Source organism: Dama dama, chromosome 9 (genome assembly GCF_033118175.1).
Source record: "Dama dama isolate Ldn47 chromosome 9, ASM3311817v1, whole genome shotgun sequence".
Taxonomy (NCBI): domain Eukaryota; kingdom Metazoa; phylum Chordata; class Mammalia; order Artiodactyla; family Cervidae; genus Dama; species Dama dama.
The window spans coordinates 91,314,529-91,329,707 of NC_083689.1; the positions used below are offsets into that span (position 1 = coordinate 91,314,529).

The 15,179-nt window shown below is 39.9% G+C and overlaps 1 protein-coding gene across 1 annotated transcript in view; it reads left to right on the forward strand.

Annotated features, from left to right (window-relative positions):
• ADGRV1 (adhesion G protein-coupled receptor V1) overlaps positions 1-15,179 on the forward strand; it is a 549,629-nt gene that overhangs the window by 159,163 nt on the left and 375,287 nt on the right. Inside the window, exons 51-54 of the mRNA XM_061151999.1 lie at positions 6,818-7,040; positions 7,371-7,575; positions 11,663-11,809; positions 14,353-14,608. Of these exons, the coding sequence (XP_061007982.1) occupies positions 6,818-7,040; positions 7,371-7,575; positions 11,663-11,809; positions 14,353-14,608 (831 nt within the window). The remainder of the gene's footprint in view (positions 1-6,817; positions 7,041-7,370; positions 7,576-11,662; positions 11,810-14,352; positions 14,609-15,179) is intronic.

A 15,179-nucleotide genomic window follows, 5' to 3' on the forward strand; every position in this document is an offset into this window, starting at 1 on the left:
CGGACTGTAGATGCCAGGCCTCCCTGTCCACCACCAACTCCCGGAGCTTGCTCAAACTCAAGTCCATCGAGTCGGTGATATCACCCAACCATCTCATCCTCTGTTGTCCCCTTCTCCTCCTGCCTTCAGTCTTTCCCAGCATCAGGGTCTTTTTGAAGGAGTCATTTCTTCACATCAGGTGGCCAAAGTATTGGAGTTTCAGGTTCAGCATTAGTCCTTCCAGTGAATATTCAGGACTGATTTCCTTTAGGATGGACTGGTTGGATCTCCTTGCAGACCAAGGGACTCTCAAGAGTCTTCTTCAACACCACAGTTCAAAAGCATCAATTTTAAGGGGGGAAACTATTAGTGAAGGATAAATAAAGATAATGTATTTCTTTTGTCTAGAGAAAATGCAGAGTAACATTCCACAAGCTTTTTAAAATATGAAAATATTTATAAGTGGGATAGCAAATATCCACATTTAAGAGTTTGTTTAAAGTCAGATAATGATTATGAGAATTCTGCTTTCCTTCTTCACTCTCCGAACTGTCTCCTTCAGTCAAAATCCTTTCTTAGTCCTCTGTACCGTAAATCCACATCAGAAATATAAGCAGTCTTTTAATCTCAATGGTTTCACAAAGTCTGTTAGTGAGAACCCAAGGGGTTAATGCTATCTGGAGGCGTAGGATTATTTTCTGAGTTGGTAAGAAATCACTTGAGCTGAGAGGCACCTAGTGGCCATGAGGTGAAGAAGCTAAGGACAGTTGACCTGGTGAGGTTGGAGGCTGCCTCCCAGAGCAGGTGTGAACAGCTCGGAAGGCGAGAGCATGAGATAGTGTGTCCCTTGTGAGGTGCCCTGTGGAACTTGGAGGCCAACCGTGAGCGACTCAGCAGGCGAGTCTGAATAAATCTGGGTCCCACTTGCGAACTGAGACACAGCGGTTCAGTGTGAATTAAATAGCATCATTTGTTAAATAGATATATGTAAGTCAGTGTTAAAGTTGTGAAGAATTCCTCACCTTCAAAGGCTTAATGTCTGATTGGAGAAGCAAGAAAAATAGGAAGAGAAATATTCAATGTAGAGTACCGATCCTGTTTGCTGTGTGAATGATATAGCATTGGAGTGGTTAAAAGGTCAAAGAGGGGAGCTTGAGCTATGCCTGGGTGCATTGGCAGGAAATACTGTAGGCAGGGGCAGAGTTGTGAGTGAAAGAGAAAGGCAGAATGTCTGTGACATTGAGAGCTCAGTGAAGAGACTGGAGTGCAGAGGACAGAGGCTTGCACTCAGAATCGGTGGTGGTAGGGTTGAGGACAGACAGGCTAGAGTCTGTGCAAGAAGGTCTGGAGTGTAAGGCCTGGGGGTTGAACTGTGCCCAGGGGGTAGTCCAGCAGTTCCTAAACATTTTGTTCTTAGAAACTTTTCACCCTCTTAAAAAATTTGAGGACCTTGAAGAGTTTTGGTTTGTGTGGGTTATATTTATTGATATTTATTATATTAGAAATTAAATCTGAGAAATTTAGAAGATACGAATTCATTTAAAAGAGAAAAGTGAAAGTCTCTCAGTCGTGTCCGACTCTTTGCGACCCCATGGACTGACCGTACAGTCGGTAGAATTCTCCAGGCCAGGATACCAGAGTGGGTAGCTGTTCCCTTCTCCATATTCATTGAAAAATGGCAGCAGTAAACTCATTACCTGTCAACATAAATAATATCCCTTTTAATTTTAAAAACAAATTGGGATGGGGAAGACATGTAAATCTATGGCTGATTCATATCAATGTATGACAAAACCCACTGAAATGTTGTGAAGTAATTAGCCTCCAACTAATAAAAAAATTAAAAAAAAAAAAAAATTCCTAAAATCTAAAAAAAAAAAAAACAAAGCCTTTATAAGAAGAGTGGCACTGGCTTTTTTGTTTTTGTAGATCTCTTTACTATCTGGTTTAGTAGCTGGATTCTCATGTCTATATCTGTAATTCAGCCTTTTGCAATAATATCAGTCATCTGGCCTATGGGAGATCCCACTGGGCCCTCGTGAGAGAATGTGAGTGAAGTAGACAGACAGCATCTTGGTATTATTAGGGAAGTTGTTTTGCCATCATACAACCTCTTAGAGGGTCTCAAGGACGCTTAGGGGTCCCTGGACTCCCTCTGAGCGTTGCCGAGGTAGAGAAATCCTCACACGCGTTTCAAAGGCAGATGACGCCCCAGGGTGGTTCTACGACCCCCATCTGTCCTCACCGCATGGGACACGCTGTGCTGTGTGCAGCCCCCGAGGCAGCAGGAATGGAGACTCCTTAGTGGGGGGTTAGAGGTGAGGGGCTGAGTCAGGAGGACATCAGTAAGAGGACCTGTTGGCCCGTGGGGGTCATTGAGTTCACAGGAGTTAAAAATCTACAGAGAAAATGCTGTTGGGAAGAGGAGGGAATTTTGTACAGATGCAGGAATCTGTGGGTCTTCCTCTTAGCTGCCCGCCCGCTGCTTTCTCGGTCAGGTGCTAGAGCCTTTAGTTACGGTCACCTCAGCCACCTCAGCCCCGGCCCAGGACTCGGAGCTTATTTCCCTCGTGTTCGTGGTAGATGGCTTATCCTGCTGTCCTGTGCTTCCACGGGTCCTGCTCCCGCTCCTCGGCCCTGCGTCCCAGCAGGTGTCCACGCGGTGTGCTCCGCTCGCTCTGGGCGCTCGGTCATTCTCCTGCCTCCGCACCGGTCCTGTGTCTGCTGCCAGCCCCCTGTCTGTCCCCGCTCTACTCAGGCTTTTCTTCAATACCTTCCCAATACATTGTCAGCCTCTGACAGCCTGTCGGTCTGTGAAGCTGTTCCGTGACAGCCACCTCTGACTTTCTTCTCACTCACTCAGCAATCAACTTACTGAATAGATTCTGTATCTTCCATCATGTGTTTGTTTAGTTTTTGTCCGCTTGTCCTTTAATTTTGTACCTTTATCATATTTTTTTTTTTTTTAGACCTCAAGTTTTCAAGTGGACTAACTACATCTACTTGAGCTACTTATTATGATTCAAAATAGTTGCCTAATGAATGTGTTTAAGGATGAAGAGTGCTGCCTGAATGGGCCTTTAATTGAAGTTATAGAATTCCCTTTAAAGACTTTAAAAAGATAGAATAGGCACACTTTCTAAAAGAATTTGTGAAAAATTCTGCCGGAGGCTTGTTAAGGGACCATTGTGAGGTCTCTTTATTTCCTTTGTTTCTGTGACTTGAGGATGCAGAAGTATGAAAAGATTATAGGTAATTATTTAGAATGGCTTATTATAGATCTCCTGAAAGCTGAAATTATGCATTAAATAATATGCAAGGACTTTCTTATTTTGAACGTGTCAAATATTTTATTAAAAGTATTAGATTGGAGCCATGACTTGGAGGATTACATATTTATTCTGGTTAATGACTTGACAGAGATTAGTGACTGAATTCTTTAAATGAAAGAGGAAGAATGAATATAACAAAGACTGCCAAGACATATAAACCTGACTTCCCCTTCTTCCTTTTTTCCTTCATTATTTAATAGGTATTTCTTAGTGCCAGTTATGTACTCAGCATAGTGGTAAACCCCGAGAAGACAGGGGTAAGCAAAATCAGGTATAGTTCTTGCCCTGAAGAAGTTTTAACATCTAATAGGAAAGAAGGGCCATTATATGTAATCACACAAGTTAAGTTTTTGGCTACAAGCAGATAACTGCAGTGAAAAAATAAAGAATTTGCATAATACAAAGATGAATGACCTAGTCTAAGGTATGCCCAGACTGCTGTCTTAAGGAAGAAACATTTACTTGTGAACTATAGGATGAGTAGGGGTTGATGAGGCAAAGATTTGAGCATGAGGCTGGCTCTAGGCAGCAGGAGCAGCCTGGGTAAAAAGGCCAGTGTCTGGGAAAGGACCAGGAAGAGGGCAGTGTGGCAGTGAGGGCAGAGTGGTCCTCAGTGTAACTGAGGATGTAATCAGTAGGCCAGAGGGACTTAAAGGGCTATTGTTTTTATCCTGTAATATTAGGGTGCCTTTTATGAGACTGGGGTGAGGAGATGAAAAAGAGAAGGGTGCAGAGAGAGAGAGAGAAAGAGGAAGACAGACAATGAGACACAGATTGTGAGAGTGAATGAGTGAGTGTGTGTGTGTTTTCAAAATGGAGTGTGGATTGCCAATGGGAGAGAGCTTAAAGGCTGGTAAGAGAAGATGTCTGTAGACAAGCTGGAGGCTCTCATCACAATTCAGACTAAAGGTCTTGAACTGGTGGAGCTTGGAAAGCGGTAGGTGACAAAGTACAAGGTCAGAGAAGTAGATTCATTCAGAAGCTGTCTCACAGGTTGTGGGAGCTGACGGTCGATTAGATACGGGGGTAGATAAGGGCGTGAATGCCAAGAATGAGCCCTCAGTTCATTTGCTCAGTCGTGTCCGACTCTTGGCGACCCAATTGGCTGCAGCACGCCAGGCCTCCCTGTCCATCACCAACTCCTGGAGCTCGCTCAAACTCATGTCCATCGAGTCGGTGATGCCATCCCAGCATCTCATCCTCTGTCATTCCCTTCTCCTCCTGCCTTAACCCCTCCCAGCATCAGGGTTTTTTTCTAATGAGTCAGTTCTTCACATGAGGTGGCCAAAGTATTGGAGTTTCAGCTTCAGCCATCAGTCCCTCCAGTGATTATTCAGGACTGATTTCCTTTAGGATTGACTGGTTTGATTTCCTTGCAGTCCAAGGGATTCTAGAGTCTTCTCCAACACCATAGTTCAAAAGCATCAATTCTTTGGTGCTCAGCCTTCTTTATGGTCCAGCTCTCACATCCATACATGACTAATGGAAAAACCATAGCTTTGATTCTACGAACCTTTGCCGGTAAAGTAATGTCTCTGCTTTTTAATATGCTGTCTAGGTTGGTCATACTTTTCTTCCAAGGAGCAAGCATTTTTTAATTTCATGGCTGCAGTCACCATCTGCAGTGATTTTGGAGCCCAAGAAAATAAAGTCTGTCACTGTTTCCATTGTTTGCCCATCTATTTGCCGTGAAATGATGGGACTGGATGCCATGATCTTAAGTTTTTTGAATGTTGAGTTTTAAGCTTTTCCTCTATCCTCTTTCACTTTCATCAAGAGGCTCTTTAGTTCCTGTTGGCTTTAGTCATGCAACTTTCTTTGTCCACATTCACTTTTTAAATAATCCTATACAGTTGCCTTCCTTTGGGATACTTTTTCTTTCTTTTTTTAAAAATAGTTTTGATATATGGAAGAGAATTCTGTAATCAGTACTAGTTAAAATTCTGTTCTGTGGAGTAGGTAGAGATTTAGGAATATTTTTTCCTTTATAAATTCTCTGTCCAACATCATAATCTTGAACAAATATGCATGTCTATTTTTTGAGAAAGTACTCTCTGCATACATATATGTAGATTTGAGCCTGTATGTTTCCTGCTCTGAATGCCTGATTATCTATTTGCTGCCTTGTCATTTTAATGAGATTGCAAGGATTTGAATAGAGTGTATCTCTAAGGGTTAAGCTACATAATCAGTGATATTCAGAACACTTCAGTTTATGATTCTGGTTAGACTATAAAAACAACTTGAGAGATGTTGTGATTCATCTGAGGAGTTTGCTCTTTACTGACTGTATGCCATTTTACAAAGCTGTATGAAAAATATTTGATGAGTTTAAAATGCAGGTTTATTAATAACCTTTCTTGATCTTTACTATGTAACGTTTACTAAACTGAAATAGTCCTTAATTTAATTACCATAGATAAACATGATCAATAGTTCTTGATATTTAATAATAAGGATATGGGATTTTCCATTTTAACCTATTGGCTGCAACTGTAGAAAGACCCATGTTTTTGGATCTGTGTGCTATTTTAATGCATAGTCAATCTTATATGATATCTTCTTATTCCAGTGTGTTTTTCCAAGTATTGGAATTTGTGCATGTTTCTGACTTTTCTTCCCAGTTTTAAGTCTGAAGATTGCTGAATGGTATATACAATGTAGTGAGCCCCCTTCTGCTCCTAACTTTTGTAGATATAAGTATATGCTGTTTCTTTGAACTATTAAGAGCATGCTTTCCTACCAGCATTTCAAAAAGCATTGGCAGAATATACTGAATATATTGGCATTTATTAAATACAGACTATACTCAAGGATCATAAATTTGCTAATATCCTTAGGACATCTTTAAGAATTTATCAGATGAGAATAAAATGATTACCCCTGTCTCTAGTTAATATTGACAAATAGAAAACAAAAAGAAGCATCTAAGGGAGGGGAATAATTAAATATATTTTAATATTAGTAGACTAGTATCTGTGTATAAAATTATAAATCTGGATGCTACACAGCAAAATGTAAAACTGTATATAATGTACATTATAAATACAGCATTAAGCTTTTTAATTAAGATTTCTCACATTTAGACTATTTATAATTTGTCAATTGTAAATTCATATGGATTCACTGGAAAGGAAAATGCAAAAATGAAACTTTCAGTGGTAGAATTACCGGTCTTGTTCATTTTAGGAAGTATCTTTCAGTGCTATTCAAAAAATACATATTAGGGTGAATTAAGAGTTTAAAATCCATTTGAGTTTTATTAGCTTTTTATTTTTTTAGACAAGAGGATTGTGGATACATTGTCAGACTGACTTGGTTGTTTCACAGTATTTTAAAATTATTGTTTATATCCAGTTGTTTCAGAAATTGTACCATATTTAGTTACTTCAGCAATCTAAATGTAGCTTTGTGAGGTGGGAGAGTTTTGTTGCTATATCCCTGTTGGGATCCTGTGAGTTGACATTCACTTTTCATTCTGGTTCCTTTCTCTTTCCTTCCTACAGTCCACATACTTCTTGTTGGCCAAGCTGTGTCTGCGCTTTACTGCTGGAATTCAGAGCTGAATCACTTCTCTTTTATTCTTGAAGCACCATCTGCTTATGATGCAGCCTTTGTTACAGTGAAGTCCCTTAATTCAAGCAAGAATTTAATTGCTCTTGCAGGAGCCACCCACTCACATATATACGAGCTAGCCTACGTCTCAAGCCAGTCTGACTTTATTCCTAGGTAGGTCCAGCATTTAATGTTGAATGTCTTTATCTCACCATAATTTTATATGGCACTCATTTTTAAGTCTTTAGGTAGTGATGGAAAAAATATACTAAATATATGAGCTATTTATAAACCAGAAGTTTGGTTATTATCCATATTTCTAATATATATTCTTCCAGGTTGATTAGTATTAATTATGTTTTGGATTAAAATTTTACTTATGAAATGTGATTTCTGCACACTTTTAGTAGTAATCAATGCTATGAGAATTTTATGATTACTCTACCATTTATATGTCTTTAATTTGTTGTAGTAGACTGATTTTATATATACTTCTTATGCTAGTTCAGGTGAATTGATATTTGAGCCTGGAGACAAAGAAGCTATAATAGCGGTAAATGTCCTTGATGATACAGTTCCGGAGGAAGACGAATCCTTCAGAGTTCAGCTTAAAAATCCCAAAGGAGGAGCAGAGATTGGTATTAATGGCTATGTACAAATAACTATTCTGTCTAATGATGATGCCTATGGAGTTGTTGGATTTGCTCAGGTAAAGATCCCACACTTGGAAGGCAAATGGTTTATTCATGGTGTTACTTTTTAGCTGCTATCAGCCCTCACTGATTCATATTTTGAGTGTCTTAAGCCCCTCTTTTTCTCCCTTTCCCGCTTCACCCCCTACTCTGCATTATAAGGTGAATTCTACTGATGATTGAAGTTTATAGACTTGCACAGTGGACCCTTGAGTCACCTTGACTTCACCTTGTTTTGGTACTGATCCCCTTTATAAGATTGAATTTGAAATGGTACTAGCTGGCCTTAGTCCAGGAGTTTGGCTCTGCTGTTACCCTTGTTTCCAGAGGGTAATAGTGAAGCAGATTCCAAGTACACTATACACTGTCTTGTCACACACATCACCTGCAAATATATTACTGTCCGTTTATGCCTTTGTTGCTTCTTTATGAGAGAAAGAGAGAGAGATGTTTACAATTACATGTGTGCTCTACACATGGACATGCTCTTTCCTGAGGAAAGAGACCTGTGCAGTTCTTCCCAGGTCAACTTCCACGCCCAGACTTCACATCCTTGTGTTGTTGCTAAGTTACTAAGTCATGTCCGACTCTTTGCGACCCCATGGACTGTAGCCCACCAGGCTTCTCTGTCCATGGGATTTCCCAGGCAAGAATCTTGGACTGGGTTGTCATTTCCTTCTCCAGGGGAATCTTTCCAAACCAGGGATCAAAACTGAATCTCTTACATCTCCTTCATTGGCAAGCAGATTCTTGACCAATGAACCACCTGGGAGGCCCTTCACCTTCCTTTGCCAGTGAGGAAAAGGTCACTCCCTATTTTGCATCATTTGGTCCTATTTGCAAAATGTATCCTGATTTCTTAATTAGAGTTACAGCTGCAGCTATCTTGTATGTTTTTTTAAAATACTCTGCAAGTAAGGAAACCCTGACAGAACCTGACTTAAACACCTGGGATATGTCTACCGAGGAGGTGGGCTTGGAGTTGCCTGGTTGTTCTGCTCTGTCACTGTGGCTCAGATTCTTTCCGCTTCTCTACTTTGCCAGCACAAAGCTTATCTTTCATTTTGTTGTTCGAAAGCTGATGCTGTTGTTAAGGCTACTGCTTTCTTGTCCATGTTTGTTCATGGCCGGTTGTGAGAAGAGAGATGCTTTGTGTGGCTCTTGGTGTAAAAGTTTCCCAACTGCCTCTTTGTATGTCTCATTGCCCAGAACTGGGGTGACAGGCTCACTTACTTGGTCATTTATTCATTCAAGTAGCAGCACGATCTAACTCACACTTGAAAGGACATTATGTTCATAGAATTGAGACTAGGTTGTATGTGGGCAAGGACTGAAGTAGACCAAGTAGGAGACCAGAGCAGAAATGAGCAATGCAGCAGAAAGTAGACTTAGAGCAATTCAGCAGAAAATGATAGAGCCATGGGGACCATGAATGTGCCTTTCACCAAGACACAGCCTCTGCAGAAGGAGCAGTTTGGGGGGATTAAATGTGGAGTTTGGGGCTAACTAATGCTTCCACAGGTTGTGGGATCACTCTGTTACCCAGCCCATCCATTTCTGAAGCCAAAGGCAGGTCAGCTTCCTGTGAGGCAGCTCTGCCCAACAGAATTATAATATGAGCCCCTGGGTAACTCTGAGTTTTCTAGAAGCCCCATTAGAAAAGCAAAAAGAAATGTGTGAAGTCAGTTTTCATGTTTTACTTAACCCAGTATATTTGAAATACTGTTGTTTCAACATGTAGTCAACATAGAATTACTTAGGAAATATTTGACACCCCTTTTTTAATATTTGTCTTCAAACCCAGTGGGCATTTTTACTCTTAGAGACTAGTCCTATTTTAGGTGCTTAGGAGCCACACGTGGCAAGTGGCTGCTGGTGGGACAGAGTAACCCTAAGACATGAGCTGTGGGAAGGTTCGAAAGAAAGAAGACACCCTCCTTCCCCACCAGGCGTTCGCATGACTTGTTCCCTCACTTTATTTCCTCTCTACTGAAATGCCATCTTAACAGAAAGGCCTTTTACAATGGAAAAATGCGACTCCCACCAGCAGTCTATCACTTTTTATTTCACCTTAATCTTCCTTATGGCGCTTACAGCAGCCTAGTTTGTCTGTTTCTTTTCACTAGTATTTAAGAGCATGAGGGACTTCCCAAGAGGCGCTAGAGGTAAAGAACTCACCTGCCAATGCAGGAGACATAAGAGACGCGGGTTCAAACCCTGGGCCGGGAAGATTCCCTGGAGGAGGGCATGGCAACCCACTCCAGTATTCTTGCCTGGAGAATCCCACGGACAGAGGAGCCTGGCGGGCTTCGGTCCATAGGGTCACAAAGTGTTGGACATGACTGAAGCTGCTTAGCATGCGTACATGCAAGAGTGTGAGGGCTCTCATACTGCTTTCTCTGAATCAGAGAAGTGCCCGGCACCCAGTTGGTGCTTCCTGTGAGCCTGTCATTATGCAGGAGAGGAAACAGAAGGCTCCCGTGGGCTTCTTGGGGCCTCATACAAGTTTGGAGGGTGAAGCTGCAGCTCCTGCGGCAGGAACCCACATGCTCTGCCGCTCAGCTTCATCCTCTCCCCCCAAGCCATGCTGTATTTGGGGAGTCTATTGTGTTCCTCAGCTGCCTAATCATAGACCTCTGTTTGTGAAACCTGTTTCATAATTGTTTCAGAACTATCAAATCACTGTGGTGTGATCCTTGCCAATAGACAGAATCCTAGGTTTTTCCAATCCACCCAGTCAAGTTCCTCAGTACAGGCCTCTTGTGTCTGGACAACGTCTTTCCAGGATGGGACTTAAGAAGATGTTGAGAATTTCTTGAATATTTTCTGGCTATATTAAATCCTCATTTTACCAATCCTTGTGAATAGATGGCATGAAGCCAGAGAGAGGCTTCTCTTTTGAAAAGTCTTTTTTTTTTTTTTTTAAAGCATTGTCTTTTGTGAAGAAATTATACGCATATTTTAAAATCAAAGACTTTCTGTAGGGATGTTTGATTGCCTTGAGCAGGATTTTATTACTGTGTAACATCTGTAACAGTGTGTTGAGATGCTGTGTAAAATATTGCTATAGGGTTGGATATCTTCTCAAATTAGCATTCTAACTAGAAGCTTTCATAAGCTTAAATGAAATTACTTAATTTCATTTGAGAAATTAGTGGGGGAGTTTTTTTTTTTTTCAGATTTAGTAAAGAAACAAGAAAAACCTTTCTGGAAGGATTTTTAAAAGTCTTTGTATTCTCTCTGTATTGCCTATGGAGGAAGCAGGGTTATTGTAAGAAGAGACTCTTTGGAGTATTAATTTTGAGGAAAAGTTCGTTAAAAGGCCTCAATAGAAGTTGTGGGCTTTGGGCAAAGAAAGTTCCAGTCAGAGAGATGCAGAAGTCAGTTTGGAACAAAGGGCAGAGGCTCAGAAGTATAGGTGAGCAGAGGAGTAAGGGATTCTAGCAGGAGGGAGAAGGATCGTTCTGGCAGGAAAAACAGTTGTGAAGAGCATGGGCTAAGAATGTAACATCATCCGTAGGAACATCACAGCCTGTAGAAATGTCTCAGAGGATATGAATGTAAGGATAGGAAACATTTGTCAATGGTCAGAAAGGAGCTCCTGGGTTCTCATGATGTCATTACGTTTGGATGGGACCTTGCGGACCACGTAGACCAAACACTTATTTTACAGTCAGGAAGCAAAGACCTGGAAGGATTGCTGGAGCTTAATGTAGTGGAGGAAGAAGGCTTTTGTGCTGACTTCCCTATGACATTGCTGTTCTACAAGCTGCTTACATGCTGTGTATACTGTTTAAAAAAATGAGCATGCTTTCTGAGTATAAAAATGATATACGTTTATTGAAGAAAATTTGAAAAATACAGAGCTGGGGAAAAAAGCTATAAAATTAACATTTTCATTTACTTTAACTCAGTCTTTTACTTATTCATACTTCCATGTTTTAAAGTACAGTCATGGTCATTCTATATTAACATTTTTAAAATTATTGTTTTTTACTTAATGTATTATGTTGCTTAGTACTGTGAATTTTGCAAATGCATGATATCATGAAATAAACGTCTGCTTAGATAATAGCTCTCTGCAACTTCCTGTGTATTTTCCAGAATTCATTATATAAGCAAGTGGAAGAAATGGATCAAGATAGCCTGATAACCTTGAATGTGGAACGCTTAAAAGGAACATATGGTCGTATAACCGTAGCGTGGGAAGCTGACGGAAGTATTAGTGATATATTTCCTACCTCAGGAGTGGTATGTAATTTAGAAAATTATAGGAAAGTCACTTTTAAATTGTGGTTGTTACTGATACATGGGACCAAACACTGCCCTGTGGGTGAAGTATTTGAGTTTGACCATGTCACCACTGGATTCTGCCTAATCACCATAGAGAGGGATACACGTTAAGGTTAGTTTTATTGCTGTGATTCTTCCTTCTTGCCCCTGTAATATCAAAATTATCTGTAAAACAGTATCCCTTTTGAAATTCAGTACACTAGTCAGCCAAATTATTGGGTGTATTACACTGTCACAAAGATAAAACCAATGCATCTGGGGCTGGAAATGTGGTTTTGAGATTTGGCTAGAATAGAAGCTATAAATAGAGAACAAGTATATGTGAAATAGCCAGGTGTATGGGAAAATAGACCAGAGTTGTGTGCCCAGTAGTTGTTGAGTTTCCTATTGTCCAGCTCGAGGGAGGGGATGTGATATTGCATCCCCCATTTAGCGATCCTTGATCTCAGGTCACCTTCTGTTTTGGGGCATACATGTGTGTTCAGTTGCATCTAACTGTCTGCAACCACCTGGACTGTAGCTCGCGAGGCTCCTCTGTCCATTGCATTTCCCAGGCAATAATACTGAAGTGGGTTGCCATTCCCTTCTCCAGGGGCTCTTCCCTACCCAGGGATCAAACCCGTGTCTCCTGCATCTCCTATATTAGCAGGTGAATTCTTTACCGCTGAGCCACCTGGGAAGCCCTATGGGTCGTAATCTTGGGTGCAATAGTGTGCTGCAGCTGAGGACAGTTCCCGTGAGAAATACAGAAGGTGTTATTCCCAATAGCCGCGGGATGGGTACATAAGTCACAGGAAGGGGTCTGGGAGAGTATCACATTATATACTGTTGGAGGGTAGTAGACATTCATGACACAAGTTTGAGGATGGACTCAGAATGAGTCAAAGAAGTAGCTGACTCACAAAGAGAGGGCTCAGGGGCTTTTGGTTCCTAATTGAAGGATGACTTGTTTCCGATGACTTGTTTTTGTGACTTGGGTCTCATAGATTACTCTTGTGTATTTTGCCCAAGTGTTTCTCTGAAGAGTGCTTTTAAAAGACCTCTTGTGGAATTTTCTCTAAACAGGGTAGGTGTTTATTATGGTTCATCATTTCTAGATTTCTGTATCATTGGAAAGATGATTGGAGCAAAGTGTCTTAAGGATATTATGGCAAATTTTATTGCAGTGAATATATATTCAAGCTACTAAAAACTTTAAGTTGTGTTTCTCAGGTTCTGAATTGTATTTCCCCAATTAGTATTTCTTGTGTAAGCATAATTAAAATTATTTCTAATTTAAATGCCAAAAGTGTCTTTAAGTATGGACTATAGTTTGGATGGGAAGTATTTTATCCAAAGGTGAGTAAATTCTGTAAAAGGTCAGATAATAAATACTTTAGACATCAGGGGCTATAGGGTCTTTTCCCCAGGTGTCAGCTTTGCCTTTGTAGCACAACGGTAGCAATAGATAATATGTGATCAAATGAGTTTTTCTGTTTTCCAGTAAAACTTGATTTCTAAAAAATGGATTTACCAAAGGGCAGTAGTTTTCTTACTCCTGATTTTATTAATAAAGCTCTTGAGTTTATATCCTAAAGTGCCTTCTCCAGGTGGAGAGATGAGTGCCAGCAAAATAGTCTTGTAATGCTAGTTTAAATAGTTGTAAATAGTTTGTATCCCTGTTAATAAGTAAGTAAGTAAGTGTTAGTTGCTCAGTCATGTCTGACACTTTGTGACCCTATGGACTATAGCCCACCAGGCTCCTCTGTCCATAGAATTTCCCAGGCAAGAATATACAAGTGGGTTGCTATTTCCTTCTCCAGGGGAACTTATCGACTTGGGGACTGAACCAGAGTCTCCTGCCTTGCAGGTGGATTCTTTACCATCTGAGCCTCCAGGGAAGTCCTGTGTCCCTACTACTAGAGGATCAAGTTTGAGGTGGGGAACAAAGGGAAATGGCATTCAAGAAACAGACAGGAGCCCTTTCAGAAAGGACTTCAGGTGCCTTTTAGCAAATTCAGTTTTGAATCTTCAGATAATGGAGACACAGAGGAGAGAGCTGCCCTGATTTGTATCTCTGTCTTTCTACTTCTATTTTGACTGAATCATTGTTAAATAATACATTCAGAGTTTAAGCAAGGGAAGTAGCATTCCTAGCAAAAATTTTGTAGAGGAAAATATTTAATGTTTATAGATTTTACATATGGTACCTAGGATTTAAATTTTCAGAGAGAGAGAGAGAGAGTGTGTGTGTAATAAGTGCTTCATTAAGAATGTAGGTTCCAGGACAGGACAATTTGGCTACATGATTTATTAGCTTAACGTTTTAGTAGTGATTTACTTTTTCTTTTTCCTAAAAATCTTATCTTTCTCATGTGAAAGGCATTTGATTGATTTGTAGGATCATATGTTGTTGCTTATTTAAGATATGGTCAGTATTAAAAGATAATCTAACCTTTGATATTCTTACTGCACAGTGATAACTAAAGTGTAAATAAAATCCTCTTTCTTTAAAATTTTAGATTTCATTTTCTGAAGGCCAGGCACTGTCTACAATTACTCTGACTGTTCTTGCTGATGATCTACCAGAATTGTCAGAGATTGTCATTGTAACACTCATCCGTATTATCACAGAAGGGGTTGAGGACCCATCAAAAGGTGCTACTATTGATCAGAAAAGAAACAAGTCTGTGATAACCACTCTGCCCAATGACTCACCTCATGGCTTGGTTGGCTGGCATGCTGAGTCTCTCTTCCTTAGAGTAGCAGAGCCTAAAGGTAAATCTTGTTAGATATTCTCAGGTTCTCGTAAGTTTTATTGAATAGTTTAATTCTAATATTTACTGGGGATATAAATTGCTTTTTGTATGATGTTTTTCAGTTCGACAGGTCGTAATCCTTTTTACTTTTTATTTGTCTTTATTAAATTGTCTGATCATGTCATCAGTCAGTGATATGGCTGTATGAAATACTTCTACTTTTGAGATATTACTGTCATAATAGAAATAGTAATATTTTAGTAAATCATTGTTGTAGAAGTGTTTGGTTTTTATTTTGCTTTTTCTTTTTCATTTTTAATCTATCTGTTCTCTTTTCTTGTTCAGTTTCGCCTATATAGATTTTCAGTAGTTATAGGAAATAATCAGTAGCACAGGGAAATTCATATGATACTTGAGATGGTAATTATTAAACCCAAGGCAATGATTAGAATAATATTTTTCTGTGAAGTGTGAATGATCAGTTTCTATTTCCCTGTTTCCTTTGAGTTTCGTGTTGACATCTTTGCCTGACTCTTTGTATAAATTGTAGAGTAAATAGATTTTTATAGATAGAGGTCATTTGAGCTATT